This window comes from Ziziphus jujuba, chromosome 9 (genome assembly GCF_031755915.1).
Source record: "Ziziphus jujuba cultivar Dongzao chromosome 9, ASM3175591v1".
Taxonomy (NCBI): Eukaryota; Viridiplantae; Streptophyta; class Magnoliopsida; order Rosales; family Rhamnaceae; genus Ziziphus; species Ziziphus jujuba.
Genome location: NC_083387.1, coordinates 19658464 through 19676982, shown reverse-complemented (window position 1 = coordinate 19676982; position 18519 = coordinate 19658464). Strand labels below are relative to the sequence as shown.

The 18519-nt window shown below is 28.2% G+C and overlaps 2 protein-coding genes across 2 annotated transcripts; both read left to right on the top strand.

The window, feature by feature from the left end:
* Positions 1-8878: 8878 nt before the first annotated feature.
* Positions 8879-10132, top strand: LOC125424041 (probable anion transporter 5). The gene has a single exon (XM_048480227.2). It carries the CDS (start codon positions 8879-8881, stop codon positions 10130-10132), a length of 1254 nt encoding a protein of 417 aa, XP_048336184.2.
* A 1238-nt stretch (positions 10133-11370) lies between these two features.
* On the top strand, positions 11371-14671 carry LOC107427171 (transmembrane emp24 domain-containing protein p24delta3). Its single transcript, XM_016037522.4, has 4 exons — positions 11371-11720; positions 13095-13307; positions 14176-14252; positions 14376-14671. Exons 1-4 carry the CDS (start codon positions 11517-11519, stop codon positions 14518-14520), a joined length of 639 nt encoding a protein of 212 aa, XP_015893008.2. The 5' UTR covers positions 11371-11516; the 3' UTR covers positions 14521-14671.
* Positions 14672-18519: the final 3848 nt, after the last annotated feature.

Below are 18519 nucleotides of genomic sequence, written 5' to 3'. Positions count from 1 at the left end.
TATTTTTGAGTTTTTAAAATATATTTTTATTGTTTTTTAAAATTTTGTTTCTTTTTTCACTTGTTTTATAAAAATAATTTTTTAAAATTAATAGTCAAACAACACATTTTTATTTTAAAAATAATTTTTTATTTATTGTTTTCTAAATTTTTGTTTTTTTTTTTTTTTTGGTTCTATAAAAATAATTTTTAAAAATTAATAGTCAAACAACACGTTTTTATTTTAAAAATAATTTTTCTACGCTTGAGCAGGAGAGAGGGTGGTTGGGCTAGGAGGAGGCCCACATATTTCACCTTCAACTCAAAATATAAAAAATATTTAAGCAAATTTATTTATTTATATATTTATTTTTGCTTAAAAGCAAAATTACACAAACAACCTTCTCTCTTTCCAATTTTACATAAATATATTTTTTTAAAATTACAAAAATACTTTCTTTGTTTTTAATATTCCATTTATATTAAAAAGTTTAATAATAATAATAATAAAATAGATAGGTTGTGCTTGTATTTTTTTCTTCTATAGTAGTTACTCCTTTTGTTTAAATTAAATTAAAAAATTGTGCCAAAAAAATAAAAGAAAATTATAATAACACTTGTTTTTATGTTATTACATTTTATTTATTACGTTATATATATATATATATTATATTTAAAGATAATTAATCTTCGTCATTAGTTATTATACGTAAACTTCATTTTTCTTCTCAAACATTGTTAAAATAAAAGTAATTCTTTTTTTTTCTTAAGTAATTATATTCAAAAGTTAATGAAACCAAATTATTGCTTTGTATTTTTTCATTGTTAATGTATTCACGTACTATTACAAGTTATTCTTTGATTTTATTTGTTTATAAAATTCAAACCACAGAATATTTTTGGTAAAATGTAAAACTATTGTTTTTTTTTTTCAATTTTTTAAGCAAATGTGGATATAAATGTATATATATTGCATCAATTAACGGTTTTTCCTTTTTGTTAAGTGAATATTAATATATATTATATATAAGTTTTTATAGACAAGAGATGCCATGGTGGGCTACACTAAAAAAAATTTACACTTTTTTGTAATTAAAAAAAATATATAATTTTACTGTATCCAAAAATATTTTATGTTTTTTGTTTTTAAAAATTATTTGTAAACATAATTAACTAAACATTTATTGTTTTTATGGAAAAATAAAAAATTATTTTTATTTTATATTTTGAAAATAAAAAATAAAAAACATAAACAAACAAATCCTTTATTTTGAGAAATTTTAGTTGCATTGTAAAAAAATATTAATACATTCCTTAGTTTTCAAATTTTTAAAGGTACCCTTTTATATTTTTTTAGTATAATCAGCAACCATGGTGGAAGAATGCCAACAACTAATCTGAAGTTCCATGGGAAAAAACCCAACAAGATGTTGATGGCCATCCCATCGGCTATGGTGGCTGCTAAACATTTTTTTATTTTTTTATTTTACTCATTTGTTCACTATTTTGCATAACTTTACACCCACCTAAAGCCACAGCCAACAAGAAGACCACTGGCATCCAATTGTAGGACTTATTACGAAGCCTTGACATTTGATTGTGAAGATCCACTCATGACAGTGACAGTGGCTATTGGCAGAAAAGGTAGAGATAAAAAAATGATAATAATAATAATAATCATAATTTTAAAAAATAAAAAAAAGAAAAAGAAAAAGAAAAAGAAACATAACCCAGCAACAATTGCCGCGTGAGAACCTACGTATGCCGAGCCTGGTGTTTGTTACGGACCTTAAGGTCAGGCCACCAGTGATCCTCTGCTAGCCATGGTTGTTGGTTATTGTAAGATTTTGAAACCTTAAATGGATAATCTTAAAGAAGAAAGAGATCAAGTTTAAAAGGGCTTTTTATTAATTCCATGCCAAATGGGATCATATAAAGTTTGTTTGGAATTGTAATTTTTTTTTTTTTTTTGGATATAAAATCCTATAACTCCAAGGTTTGAATACATGCGCTAAAAGATGCTTATTAGCACAAGAAAGTTGGACAAAGGAGCATAGAGATGCATGTAGGTTGATCGTGGATAAAATTTTTTTATTGAAAATTTCATATTAATTTAGTTAATCAATTAAATATTAAATTGATTATAAAAATTATAAAAATATTAAATAAATTTTATATTTTCTTAATTGATCAATGTATAATAAACATTAATAATCATAAATATATTATTATCAATAAAATATATTCAAAATAATACATAGTTAATAAAAATATTTATCAATAAAGATATACAAAATAGTTGTTACAATTATATTATATTTTATAAAATGTCATCTCAATATCACATAAAAATTTTAGATGATTGAAAATTTTGATAACTTTTTTATCCTTGTTTTGAGATGTAAATGTTAAAAATAATTATTAAAAATTATATCGTCTTGAAAATTTTATATGTAATTGTTAATATGCTAACTAAATGCATTTTATATTAAATGTTGTTATCTTTGTTGATAATCATTATAGGATATTAGTTGACTATATGTAAAATTATTATATTTTAATGATTAAGTTTGAGATGATATTCATGAATTACTTTTATGATATTTCGTAAACATCTATCGACATTCCATTAGTTCATTAGTTCATCTAAACATCTTTGTAAAATTTATTAACTTTATAATATTTATCATTTATTTTACATATGCATATTTATATTATCATATGTATTATAATCTATATATACTTTATAATTTATCATGATAAAAGAAAACAATGAACATATAGATATTTAAATATCGATAATATTTATTTATTTTTGATAAAAAAATTAAATTTAATAGAAACTTTCATAGAAATTACGAATTTTTTATAGAATTGTCGATAAATTAATATGGATATTTGATAGAAATTTATATGTAAATTTTAAAAAATATCAAAAATTTTAAATAAAAATTTTAAAAATTTTGCCAGTTTCAATTTGAAACAAAAATTTTTCATTCACCTTTAGAAATATAAAAATTTTAACAAAAATTTTACAACATGTCAAACTAGACGTTTACAATGTTTAAAATTTCAGTATTGGAAGGAAATATGTAAGGTTCAAAATATGAAAATTTTCATGTAAATATCTGAAAGTATTGAATATCGATAAAAATTTACAAAAAAGATGAAATTTTATTTTAAAAATAGAATTTTTTGTTGAAATTTTAGCATTATCTTATTTAAACAATTAATTATCAAATTGATTATAAAAATTACAAAAATATTGAATAGATATTATATTTCTTTTAATCAATTTAATTTATAGTAAACGGTAACAATCATAAATAAACTATTATTAATAAAAATATGCCAAAAGCATATATACTTGATAAATTATTTATTAATTAAGATAAAACAAGTATTACAATTACACTCTATTTCATAAATATCATTTCAATACTTATACAACTTTTAGATAATTGAAAATTATTAGTATATTTTTTGTTCTCATTTTGAGATGTGAAATGTGAAAAGAAATTATTAAAAGATGTATTTCCTTAATAATTTTTATGTAATTATTAATATGTCAATTATAAAGATCTTGTATTAAATATAGTTATCCTTAATTTTTAGTATAATATATTTTATCATCTTTTTATTTTTATTTGCTTAATGTGATTAATTTAAATGTCATCAACATCAATTCTATATAATATTATATTTTCATGTTATTATTTTATATTTATTATTTATTATTTTTATATAATCAATTATTAACTTGTAGTTATAGGATTCTAATGAATCCATCGTATAAAAAATATATAGCAAATATATATATCTATTATCAATAAACAGAACTTACTAATGTTACTGTATTCAATTCATTTAATTTTATTTATATCCTTAAATATTTAAAAAATAATTAAAATATTAAAAAAAACTATCAGTAAAGTTAATTTGGTAAAATAATTTACTAAATATCAATAATATTTTTAAATTTTTTATAAAAAATAAAAAATTCTTATAAATATTTTCAAAATTTCTATGAAAATTTTTGAAATTTTAATGGATATTATGAATTTTTTAACTAAATTATTATAATTTAATATAAATATTTTCATAAAAATTTTTATAAAAATTTTGATAGATATTATAAAAATTTATTTGTTTCTTGTTGAAACCTAAATTTAGAAATTTTGAATATTTTAATATAATATGCCAACACCAGCGCAAATAGTGCCATGGGCGGTTTGGTCAAGAGAGTATTGGACTATCTGATGCGTTTTTAGGTGGCTTCTGGGTTCTTTATGTTTTGTATCGGTTTCTCCTTTTGGGTTATATAATATATATATATATATATATATGCAAAAGTTATTTTTTCAAAAAAATTAATATTATATACTTTAGATAATATTGTTATTATTCATAAATAATAAAAACTTTCAATTTAATATGTTGAAATATGGAAAATAACAATAATTAAACCGATTGTGTCTTTTTTTTTTTGCTTACAATAAAATCCATTTAATAATAATAGAAAATTTATATTGATATTTTTAATATTATTTTAATTTTAATTTTCTTAAAAATTTAATAATTAATATTATATCTCTTTAGATAATATAGTTGTTTAAGAATTAGATGAATAGTAATAAAAATCAAATTATTTTGATAAAATTAATTTTTTTTACGAAAAATTATAGTACAGTACAAATCCTGCATAAAATACAATAAACTCTAATATAATCCATTCCCATCTACTACAGTACAGGAAAATTAATACAATACAGTCATATATACCAAATGTGCTATTAGTTTGGGTACAATAGTGCTTAGCATAAGCTGGCATAGAAGCCTTGTAGATAAATATTGTTCGCATAGAAATGAAGAATTGTATGTACAATTAAAGGGTTTGTTACTGGTAAAAAGCCAGATGATGTCTAGCACAAGCTCAGAAGCCTTGTACCATAAAATTAGTCATATATATGTATATACATATACAGTCCGTCTATGGTGCGGACGGTTCTCATGCGGACTATAGTATTGGTGACGGTTTTTCATAGTATTGATGACGATTTTTTAAAAAACCGTCGTTAATATTATGAAAAACTGTCACTAATACTGCAGTCTTCATGCAGACCATATTCACCATAAAATTTTCATATACATATATATATATATATATATATATATATATAACTCCTTAATAAGATTTTTCTAGAAGATCTATTGACATAATCATTTAAACAAATAGATGAGTAGAAAGGTAACATTTTATTTTAATTTTTATTTCTTTTATTATTATATATATATATATATATATAATTTTATTTTTTATTTTTTCCTAAAATGACTTTATTTAAGTAGCACGCATGAATCGTGCATGACGTATCCGTCAAACAAGGTGGTTGCCTGTAAAAGGGTTTTCTCCGAAAGATGTCTCTTTTAACATCAATTGTTACTAATTCAAATATAATATATCTATATATATAATCAATTAATTTTTCCGCTTCTTAAACAATTCGAAACTTTTCATCCGACCAACGGAAATACATTGCAATATTGTAATTTGTAATATGTAATAAGCCTTGAAAACGATATTTGAATTTTGGGTAAAAAAATAAAAGAAAATAATATCACTTGTATATCAAGCAACACTATTATGCCACATTGCGTCTGAGTGTGGCTACAGCCAGCGGCTATATTTGTTTTTAATTATGTCATACCAGAAGTCATGGACATATATTAATCTTCATCCACATATATTAATCCTTGAAAAATTGTGGACAAAATTTGTCGTGAACCATCTTATTCTTGGTGATAAAGCAGTGAAAGGCGCTTTCTTATCTTTGTACTGAATTTTCAAATGAGAGATATTAAGACTCTGTGTGTGTGTGTGTGTGTGTGTGTGTGTATACGTTATGGAGAAGATTTCATATGCATGGCTTCTATGTAATAACCCACATCATCCAAATATATATATAATCCTATTTTTCACCATATATATATATATATTCCCATTTTTCTAGGTTAGGCTGATTATCCAATTGAATATTCTCTTATATACATATATGTATATATATATAAAGGTTACATACACTTTTTCCTGAATTATTATACCTTTTTATATTTTATCATCTAACGTCATTTTTAAGACTGTAAACAGGCTCGAGCTTTGTTTGATTGGTTCGATTTTCACTTGCTTGAACTTAACTCGTGAAAAAAAAAAAATCAAACTTAAATAAAAAATAAAAAAAAAAGCTTACAAGCTAATCTTAAATAATAAATTAAATTTGTGAGTAGTTCATGAGTAGTTCGAATTTTATCATTTATATGTATTTATATAAAAATTATATTATAAATTTAAGTATATGGAATACTTATAATACACAAATAACGATGTTTATATTTTAAATTTATAAATTTTTTGAAATTAAATAATTTTATAATAAAATTAACAAAATAAATAGAATTTATCAATTATTAATGTTAAAATTTTTATTTTAAAAAAAATAAAAATTTTAAATTTTAAATTGTTATAATATAATGAATTGAGCTGAGCTAACTTTGAGCTTTTCATAAATAAATCAAGTCAAATTTAAATAAGTAATTTCAAAATTTTATGAGCTTGAGCCTAGCCTAAGCACTATTAAATTATTGAAGCTGACATTGAAAATACCAATGCTTAGTACATTTACACCCCTAGTCACTTTTGGTATATAAGGCTCATCTTTCGATTGAATATTATCCTATATATATATATATATATATATGGGTTACATACACTTTGTCCTTGAACTATTACATTTTCTGCATTTTACCATCTAAGGTCACTTTTAAGGTTGTAAACAGGCTCGAATAGCTCGTTCTGTTTTCTCTGCTCAAATTTGACTAAAAATAAAATAAAATAAAAAAAGAGCCGAGTTTGAACACGACATGAAGCTTGCTAGCTAATCTTAAGAAATAATTTAAGCTCATCTGTAGCTTATGACTAATTTAAATTTATCATTTATATGTATTTATAAAAAAAAAATTGTTATAAATTTAAGTACATTGAATATTTATAATGCATAAATAACATTTTTTATATTTTAAATTTATAAAATTTTTGAAATTAAATTAATTTTATAATAAAATTAATAGAATAAATGGAATTTATTAATTATTAATGTTAAAATTTTTATTTGAAAAAAATAAATATTCAAGTTTTTAAATTATTATAATGTAACAAGTTGAACAGAGTTTTCATGAATGAACTAAGCCAAACTTGAATAAGTAATTTCAAAATTTTGTGAACTTGAGCTGAGCTGGAGAGTACCAATACTTAGTTCATTTACATCCTTAATCTTGATATATCAGGCTCGTCTTCCAATTGAATATTCTTGTACATGTAATACACTTTGTCCCTAAACTATTACACATTTTACACTTTACCATCTAAGTTCACCTTTGGTATATAGAATGGTTAATCTTGATAAAATACCAATAACTATGCATAATAAATAAAAAAGAGAAAATGAATCAATATTGTTATTGATATATTTGATTATTATTTTAAATTAGATTCAATATTTAATCCTTATAATTTTTTTCTCCTCAAAAATAAAAAAATATAGATAAATTAGTTAAAAATTAAAATTTGTAGTTATTTATATATTTTGAGTATAGGATAGTTAATTTTGATTTAAATATATTTTAAATATGATAAAAATAATTATTCTTCAACTAAAAGAGTAGTAATTTTGAGCTTTTTGAATGTTCCAACAGAAAAGATATTTCTAAAGTTTAAATCTATCAAACATAATAATAATTAATCTTACCGAATAGTTATTATATTCTTATATTTCAAACGTGCCCTAAATTTTAAAAGTGTCAAATTGACCCTTGAATTATTGTTTTTTTGTTTTTGTTTTTGTTTTTGTTTTTTGTTGTTGTCATTTAGTGCAATTTTTCAATTTTTTAAATAAATTTGACAAAATTAGGCCATAAACATTAATAAAAAATAAAATAAAACAGAACAAAATTGTTTTCCAATACAGGTACATTAGTTATGATTAATTTTATAAAATTTATATACCAAAATGACATAACTAGACTAAAGACAAAAGTGAATAATTCAAGGACAATATGATACATTTTAAATTTTCAAGTGGTAAAACAAAAGATGTAATAATTTAGAGGCCAAAAGTGTATTTCAACGTGTATATGTATATGGCTCTCATTCGATTCTTTTGAGGATTCGAAGATTGGATGTTAGATGTAGAGGTATACTTTTTATTTTTGAGTATTTTTAGAGGATTTTTTTTTTCTCATTGAATCATTTTTTTTTAATTTCTTATTTCTATTGCTATACACGGAAAAAAAAAAAAAAAGAAGAGAAAAGAAAATCATTAGGAAGAAAAGGGAGTCCACTTCCTTTTTAGAATATATATCGCTTTATATATGACATATACCATTTTTTTTTTTTTTTTTGGTTAATTTCATATGACATGCACTTGAATAAACCAGAACCTCTCATAAAAAAATTTTAGGTTATCACCTTCTTTTCAGCAATCAAAACATGGTTTTCTAGGTGACAATATACACAACACTTTCAGCAATGAAAACATGGTTTTCCTAGTTGATAATACCTGTTATGCTATATTATCATTCACAAATTCCACATTGACGTCAATGACCAATGATATTCTCTCTCTTGTATTTATTTCACCAGGGTAAGAAATTTAATCTCATATTGGATCTCAAAATGCAACAAGTTTGCTGCGTCTTATTTATTTATTTTTTTCCCCATTTCATAAACTAACAAAGCAAGATTGATTTAAAAGAAGTTTTTTAAAAAAAAAAGCTTTCTTACAAATATATATATATATATATATATATATATATATATATATATATTTATACAAAACAATCTAAATATGGACACGAAATTTCCAAAGCGTTATGTGATCGTGCTTCTGACATTCATTAGCACTTTCATTTGCTACATAGAACGTGTTGGATTCTCAATTGCATATACAGTAGCAGCAGATTCAGCAGGCTTGATAAACCAATCAAGCAAAGGAACTGTTCTATCTTCATTCTACTACGGCTACGCCTGTTCTCAGATTCCGGGAGGTTGGGCTGCTCAAAGAGTAGGAGGAAGGTGTGTACTCCTCCTCTCCTTTGTGTTATGGTCCTTAACTTGTGCTTTTCTACCACTTGATCCTAACCGTCTGATCATCTTGGTTATAGGGCGTTTGCTTGTTGGCATGGCACAGGGGTTCATCTTCCCAGCTATCCACACCGTTTTGGCCCAATGGGTCTCACCAAATGAGAGATCTAGGTCTGTTTCTCTAACAACTTCTGGTATGTATCTTGGTGCTGCTGCTGGAATGCTTGCCCTTCCTGGGCTTGTTAGGTTTAGAGGCCCACAATCTGTTTTCATGGCTGAAGCTGTTTTGGGCACTTTGTGGTCTGTTGTTTGGTTGAACTATTCTTCTGATCCGGCTGTTCGATCTCATGGCTCTAGGATCATCAAAAAAGGTAAAATACCATGGAAGAGGATTTTGACAAGCTTGCCTGTTTGGGCTATTGTGGTGAACAATTTCTCATTCCATTATGCTTTATATGTGCTGATGAACTGGTTGCCTACTTATTTTGCCCAGGGTCTCCAAATTAGTTTAGAAGCAATGGGGAGTTATAAGATGATCCCTTATTTTAATATGTTTGTGTTCTCGAACATTGGTGGGGTTGTTGCAGATTATATGATTATTAAGAAGGCAATTTCTGTGACCAGAACTAGGAAGGTTTTGAACACTGTGGGGTTTTTGGTTGCTTCTATGGCATTAATGGCTCTTCCAATGTTTAGAAATTCAGTTGGGGCTGTGTTTTGTTCTTCACTGGCTCTTGGTTCTTTGGCACTTGGGAGAGCTGGTTTTGCTGTAAATCATATGGATATTGCTCCAAAATATGCTGGGATTGTGATGGGTTTTTCTAATATTGCTGGTACTTTAGCTGGGATTATTGGTGTTGATCTTACCGGGAAGCTTCTTGAAGCTGCTAAAGTTGCTAATTCAGAAATTAGTAGTCCTGAAAGCTGGAGATTGGTGTTTTTGATTCCTGGTGTTCTTTGCATTTTTAGCACATTTGGGTTTTTACTCTTCTCCACTGGGGAGAAGATTTTTGATTGATTATAGGCATGTCACGTGGGTGATAATGTCCTTTTCTGAAAAGACAACATTTTGGACATGACAAATTTGCTGATTTTGATCTTGTAAATTTATTGGGGGGCCGCTAATCAATTTTATACTTGTTTGGCATGCAGTACATATATTATGTTCCTTTCTCATCACAGGTTTTTTTTTTTTGGGTTGTAATTTTCGGTTATTTACATAACAATCCTACTTTTGTAATTGTTGTAGCAAAACAAGAAAAGTTTACCGTTAATAAATAATATTTAAACTTAGTTGTGTAACAATATTTCATGTAAAACTTTAAGAATTGTAAACTAACAGACATTTTTTGTTTTTGTTTTTGTTTTTGTTTTTTTTTTTTTGGGCGGAAGTATACTAATAGACATTGACATTTTATTTAATAAGTAACATGAATTCCCTCACCCACTCGGATACTGATGTCACAGGGTGAGTGGATGCTTTGTTTTCCCTTGTGCCTAATGCAACTTCTATTCCCAAAATAATAATAATAATAATAATTATATCTATTTTATTACCAAAAAATGAGTACATACCTTTTTTTTTTTTTTAATCATTTGGAATATAAAAACTAATAATTTTTTGTTCAATGTAAATAGCACTTTTAGCATATAACAAGTTTATGGGGTTTCTCCATTAAAAGAGAAAGTGCAAGGGATTAATCGATACAAATATATAATTTGTCGTAATTAAAAGTTTAGAATCAACTTAATGTCGCCCTAAAGTGTAAGAAAACATAGGGCAAATTACACAATATCAAGTAACTATTTAATGCAAAATAACATATATATTTTTGTTGGTAGAACAAAAAAAAACACTTTTTTTATAAATAAACTAAAGTAATTTTAGATGAACATGTAGTAAAGTTCATGTAAGTATTGAACTACACTTGTCCATTAAATAGAAGTATAGTACAAATTACATTTAATGCATCATTTAATATGGTCTCTACTTTAGGTAATTGTTTCTAATAATTCGTACAAAAATGTTAAAAAATAATAATAATAATAATAAAATAGGAAGTAAACATGATAGAACCAATATGTTGAATAGGTCAGCATTCATTCCTAATTTCCTTTATAGATCTGAACAAATGGCAAAAGTTTACATCTTCTAGTATAATAATGGAAATCTCTTAAATGGGTTTTTCTTTATATATATATACATATTTTATTTTATTTTATTTTATAAAATATAAAGATTACAAAAGCATTTAACAAAGAAGTAGTTAAAAAAAAGGAGAAAAAGAAAAGAAAAGAAAAGAAAAGGTAATCTGAGAGTGAGGGAGATAGAGATCCGAGTGAATTGTAATGGTAGTTGAAAAGCATATGGTAACCAGAATAAATAATAAAAGGCCATTTTGATGATAATGGTGATGATGAAGATCAGTGGGGTCGCCATTCTCTTGATCATCTGCATGGTACGGAATGGTGGGGCCATCTGGCTTACTCTACCGCCATCAGGGACCAAATGTGTCTCTGAGGAAATCCAGAACAACGTTGTCGTTCTTGGTGATTACGCCGTCGTTTCAGAAGAGCAACCACTCACCCCCACCATCTCTGTTAAGGTGGCATTAACAACCCACACACATATTCATGTTGCAACTTTGTTGTGTTTATTTCTATTTGTTACTTTCTTGTGCAAAGAGAAAGATGACAATTTAGGAATTATCTATTTAGAAGCTTTCATTTGCTATGCTTTGCTTTTTCTTCCTTCAATGTCTCATTATTTTAGATTTTTGAATTTTTTTTTTTTTTTTTTTTGTTAATCTATGTTTTCTTTAATTTTTTTTTTTTAGTTTCTTTTAATATTTGCAACTTTTTAAGAAGTGGGTATCTGGATGTGCTAGGAAAAAAATCATATCTTGGTGTAATATATACATAGTTGTGAAATTCGATTGTGTGTAATAATTCTCATTAGTCTATTCACTATTTGGAAATGGAGATTTTTACAGGAAATTCCTTTTCAATTTCATTTTTATGCGATTTTTCCCATTTTCTTTAGCAGTACAGTATAAAATTGGGTAAAAAATTATGAGTGGAAAAACAAAAAAGGCCAAGTAATAAAAATATGCAGTATGACTATAAAGAATTTAGTCTCTATTGAGAATTCAGTATTCATGTAAAGCAAATACTATGCGTTTACAATTACAATTAAGGCTAAGCTGAGTTGTATGCTTAATTATATATTGCACTTCTTGTTTCCAAGATGTGTTTTTGTTTGATTTAGCCTTTCAAGTATGTCTTTCTCCATTGTCTGTTTGGACTCTAAATTAATACCTATGTTGTATCAAGGATTTCTGCACTGGAATTTTAAACATTGACACCGTTGGTGATTATTTGGAAATTGAGCCATTTAGTTGCTCAAATGGTTGACGCAATTTGTTTTATCTGGTTAGATTGGTCAAATATTAATGTTTCAACACATTTAGGACTTTAGGAATCACTCCCAAACGCAACCTTAGTGCCAAGCGACACTCGATGAAGCATAAGGCGTCCATTGCCATTGAACAGATCTGATGTTTGGCTACAAAATCACTTTAGATACTTTAAGTTTCCAAGTAACACATCTAGAAACGTGAAAATCGTCAACTACATTTTCCTACTGGAAGACCATCAGTGGCATGAGTCATAGAAGGATATGGAATGATTGTGGTTTATTGGTGTGTTAGATTTATTTGCGGTTTGATAGAGTGGCTAACAAAACTGGTGAAATTTTTATTCTTCATTGTCATTTCCTTTTGTTATTATTATTATTATTATTTATTTATTTTCTTTTTTCCATTCTTAGCTAATATGGTAGATTATATGTTGGTGGAAAGGTTTACACATGTAAGATACAAGACAGGAACCAAACCCGTTAAATTCCTATCTCTTTGATTCCTTTGAGTTGAAGTTACTTTGTGTTTTCCTTGCAAATATTAATAGTTTGTTACCATTAGGTGACATCTCCATATGGGAATAATCTTCATAAAAGGGAGAATACAACCCATGGTCAGTTTGCTTTCACAACGCATGAAGCTGGAAACTATTTGTCTTGTTTTTGGGTGGATGGTTATAATCATGGAGGTGGAGATGTAAGTGTAAATCTTGATTGGAAAACTGGTATTGCAGCCAAGGATTGGGAATCAGTTGCAAGGAAAGAGAAGATAGAGGTTAGAGCACTCATAATTGATCTTTTTACTTTACTTTTCTTTCAGTTTATTAGCTGGTTAAAATTTTTCCCAAGAGTGAACATTAATGGATAAACCTTATGTTGCAAAATGAAACTAGTGGCTATAATAACAGTAGAAATGGAATTCTGAATCTGAAGTGCATATGGTGTACAATGTAGACTTGGGTTGATTTATAACTGAAGTTAAAAGAGTGTTAGCCAAGCTTATATTTGTTTTAACTCTGATGGGATAAAATCATTGCATTTTTCTCTTTTAGAAAAGGATAATCATTGCACTAGATAAGATTGATCATATCCACCTTATCTGGACCATGTAGAATGGATTAACAGTTTACAGAAGTATCCAAAAATGCATACGGGTAAAATTGAGAAGTTGCTACTTTTACAGATCCAAAGCTCGAATACCATTTTATTTGACATTGAAGGTTCTGGATTTTCTTAATGTTTTTTGCTTTTTGCTTCATGTTTATCTGCTAGTGAAACCTGCGAGCAGTTTTTATAGAGGATTGACTTGGTAGGTAGAACTAGTAGTTGTCAAGATGGTCAAAATTTCACCATACCCTTCGCAAATTGGTCTGCTGGAGGCCAGTTTGGCCATGGCCTTCGATTCCCCATTTATGACAAAGACAAGATTTTTTATTTTCTAATTTAGGGTTATGGGGATTCAATCATTTCCCGAGGAAAGCCACTGGACTGTACCTAAGGGAACTCAAAGAGAAGATTTGCATTAAGGTCTTTGTTATACATTAATTGGCTAGTTGGCTCCTCCATAGTGTATAAATGTGCTGACGTGCAAAGCAACAATGGCAATTATAGTTTCTTTATTGTACATATCTTCCCATTTATAGGGTGTTGAGCTTGAATTGAGAAAGCTTGAAGGATCAGTGGAGGCCATCCATGAGAATCTACTCTATCTTAAGAGCAGGTAATATTTTCGGTTCTAACATATGCAAATTTACTTAGCAAAAAGTTGAATGCATAAAAAGCAGCTTTCACTTTTTTTATTTTATTTTAATCTAGTGTTTTGGTTTAATATTATCGAAAACAGAGAGGCAGACATGAGAAATGTGAGCGAAAAGACAAATTCTAGAGTGGCATGGTATAGTATGATGTCCTTGGCTGTCTGCATTGCTGTTTCAACTCTGCAGTTATGGCACTTGAAGCGATTTTTCCAGAAGAAGAAACTGATCTAGAATATGCTACTGCAATAATCTTTCTCAAAGAGAGTGATAAGATTTAGAATTTATTTCGTTTTGTTAATTTTCTTTTCTTTTTTAAGCAAAACAAAATGTGTTCTTTTTCTTTGTATTTTCATTAGGAAAAAAATTTGATACATCTCTTTATTCTAAGATGTCATTATGATTGGAAATCCAATTCTTAAAGAAAAAATGAAAAACAAAAAAGAAAAAAAGAAAAGAAATGATAGATCAATCTCTTTATTATGGCTCAATTATTAAAGTTTATTAATTTTTTTTTAGAGATATTAAGCATATATGAAATGCTAAATGATTACTATGATAGTCATAGGTAATGCCAAAATAAAAACGTTTATCAAAGTAAACCTCATTTTACGAACAATTTGAAATAGCTTTTCATTTTAGTTGTTTTTAAGCTTGTAGTTAGATGAAAAGCCTAACTATTGTTTAAAGTATAAATCAATTATACATAATTCAAGAAAACTTTTGGGAAAAAAAAAAAAAAACGTAAAGTTGGACAAAGCACAATCATGATTGAGGCCATTTTTGTCCATTTTGACACAAACATAATCAATTAGCAAATAGAATATGTTCAAGTGAATTTGATCAGGAAAGAAATGCTCCTCTTTTGGCCCCCGTCCTTCCCTACACCCGTTACTTCAAAGAGTGGCTGACGAAAACATTAGAAAATAACATTGTCCTACACAAAGAATGAGCACTCAAAAACCAACTTACCGAATCGTTCTTTCTTTCTCTATTTTTTTTAATATTCCTAATCCTGTACTCCTACCTTTCTTCTCACCTTCGTTTGAGTTATTTTGTGTGGGTTCCATCCTTCTTCTGAAGTCTAGCCCATTAGGGTTTCAATCTTAGAGTCTTATAACTAAGTGCTTAATTTTCAATTTTCCATCACATCATACAGATTACAAACAACATAGTTTTTAGAGACTCTATAGAGAGTTTTTATAGAAGTTTTTTGGTATGTTAATTTCAAAGAGAATAATACATCTTCTCAAGTTTTTTGTGCTTTTGTCTTTCTTTATTTTTTGTATTGGTTTTGTGTGTTTTTTGTGACTAGAAGATTATAACAAGTGGTAATAGAGCTAAGATCCAGTGATAGGGTTTGTCATCCAAAAGCTTAAACAAAATATTTGAGAATACCTAGAGGTAGATCTCGTCGAGACGAAGAGAATAAGCCCATCAGGACCTCCATCCGCTGCAGCATGTGCTTCCATGCCCCGGTCGAATTTTTATGCAGGTTTTCACACGCTAGTCAACTCTTCATGCCCCATTCATGCACCTTATAAGCTGAGCCAAGCCAAGCTGCTAGATGAGATGAGCTGCCGAGTCGAGGAATGACACGTCATCTGCCTAATCATCCACCACGTGGTGACATGTCATCTAGTCTACCACATCAACCGCCACATCAGCGACGGTCCCAAATTTTTTTGAAATTGCAAAAATACCTCTATAGTTTTTGGTATTTGCAGGTTTTTCTCAGAAATTTTGATATTTATAGTTTGACCCAAAACTTTTAGAAATTACACTTTGACCTTACATTTTTGGATATTCAAATTTTGATCCGAGAATAGATAAATCCAATGTTTTTTACCATTCCACATGCATTGGTGGACTCTATTTTGCCAAATTTAGCTCCAATTTTTTTATAAATCTATTGTAGAGCAAGATGTCAATGGATGAATAATATTTGGGAGCTATGATTAAGCTTACTGCCACTAACTATGCATTTTAGAAACCTCGGATGGAAGATTTCCTAAATTGTAAGGATTTTTTTGACCCTTGGATGTTGAAGGAAGGAATCTAAATCCCACCAAAGAAGCAGAATGAAAGAAGTTGAATAGAAAAATGATCGTTCAAACCCAACAATGGATCAATCACAATGTCTTCTATCATGTTGCGTAGGAGACAGACGCACATACCCTTTGAAAGAATGTGGAGGACATGTACTAAACCAAGACTACTCAGAATAAAGCCTTGTTAATGAGGCGTTTGGTGAATTTGAATTTGAAGAATGGAACTTCTGTAGCCGAGCATACTAGTGTGTTTCAAAACTTTGTAAATCAATTGTTTGTTGTGGATTTACAACTAGAGGATGAGGAACAGGCACTTTTACTTTTTAGCTCTCTTACATACAGTTAGGAGATACAAGTAGTCTCTCTTAGCAATTTGACTCTTAATGCCAAACTTACCATGGCTATGGTAATGGATGCCCTATTTATTGAGGAAGTCAGGAGAAAGGACATTTGCAATGATCAATCATATGCCCTTGTCACAAAGAAACGGGAGAGACAACAAGAAGATAGTCATGATAGGGGGAAACGCAAGAACCAGAGCAGAGGCAGATCCACAAATGGAAAGAGACCAACATATAAGTGTCATTATTGTGGCCAAGAAAGTCACTTGAAGAAGTACTGTAGGAAGATTTTGCGAGAGTAGGGGGAGAAAGCAATCAACCGAAGAAAAATAGTAAAACTTTAGTTACTCTTAGAGGAGAAATGGCATATTGCTCCACATATGAGGAAACATGCCTTCACATTTCAAGCAAAGAAGTTAAGTAGGTAGTTGATACTGCAGCGTCTTAACATGTTACTTCCCATATAGAGTTTTTCAAAACATACAAAGTAGGAGACTTTGGCATAGTGAAGATTGGAAATAACAGTTCTACTAAGATTGTTGGAATTGGTGATGTTTTAATAAAAACTGACATTGGACATATAATTACTTTGAAGGATGTCTGACATGTTCCAGACCTTCGACTCAATCTGCTATCAGGAATAGCCTTTGATAAGGAAGCCTTTGGCAATCACTTTTACAAGACATATGGAAAATGACAAAAGGTGTTATGGTTTTCGCTCGAGGACATATTTATGGAACACTTTACCGGACTCATGTGAAGATTTGTGCAGATAGCTTTAATATTACAAAAAAAGAGGTATCTTAAAATTTGTGGCACCAGAGACTCAGTCGCATGAGTGAGAAATGATTGTCTACCTTGATGAAAAATAAGCTTATCACTATTTTCAAGGATGTTGTACTAGATACTTGTAATCATTGTTTGTATGGTAAGCAACATAAAGTTTCATTTAAATCCTCTTAAACAAGAAGATCAGAGTTGCTTAGTTTGGTGCATTATAATGTTTGTGGTTTTTTAGAGGAGGAATCTCTTGGTGGCAACAAATATTTCCTGACCTTTATTGATGATGCTTCTTGGATAGTGTGAGTTTCTTTTCTAAAGATGAAAGATCAAGTTTTAGATCACTTTAAAGAGTTCCATGCCATGGTAGAACGTGAGACAGAGAAGAAGCTAAAGTGTCTTCGCTCAGACAATGGAGGTGAGTATACTTCTAGAGTGTTTGATGCCTATTATAGAGGATTGGGTATTCAACATGAGAAGACGGTCCCTCATACTCTACAACATAATGGTGTAACCGAGAGAATGAATCAGACGATTATAGAGAAAGTCAAAAGTATGATTAGTATGGCTTAGCACCCAAAGTTATTCTAGGAAGAAGTTGTTCATGCCACTTGCTATTTAATTAACATATCCCCATCAATACCATTAAATTTTGAAATTTTGAATAAAGTGTGGTCTAATAAAATCTCTCCTATTCTCATTTAAGAGTATTTGGATGTTCAGCCTTTGCACATGTATCCAATGAACATAGATAGAAGCTCGATGCGAGGACTACTACATGCATCTTTATTGGATATGGAGATAAAGAATTTGAATACAGATTATGGGATCCAAAGGCAAAGAAGGTTATCAGAAGCAGGGATGTAGTATTCTATGAAAACCAGACTATAAAAGACATTAAAAAGCCCATGAAGTCTTCTAGTATAGTGCCTATGATTTTGTTCTTGATTTAGCACCAACATAGTCTGCCACAAATGACGATGAGGTGCATGAGAATTACCATAAGCAAAATAAGAGATAGAAGAGGATGTTGAGCAGAGAGATGCTCAAACATTAGAAGC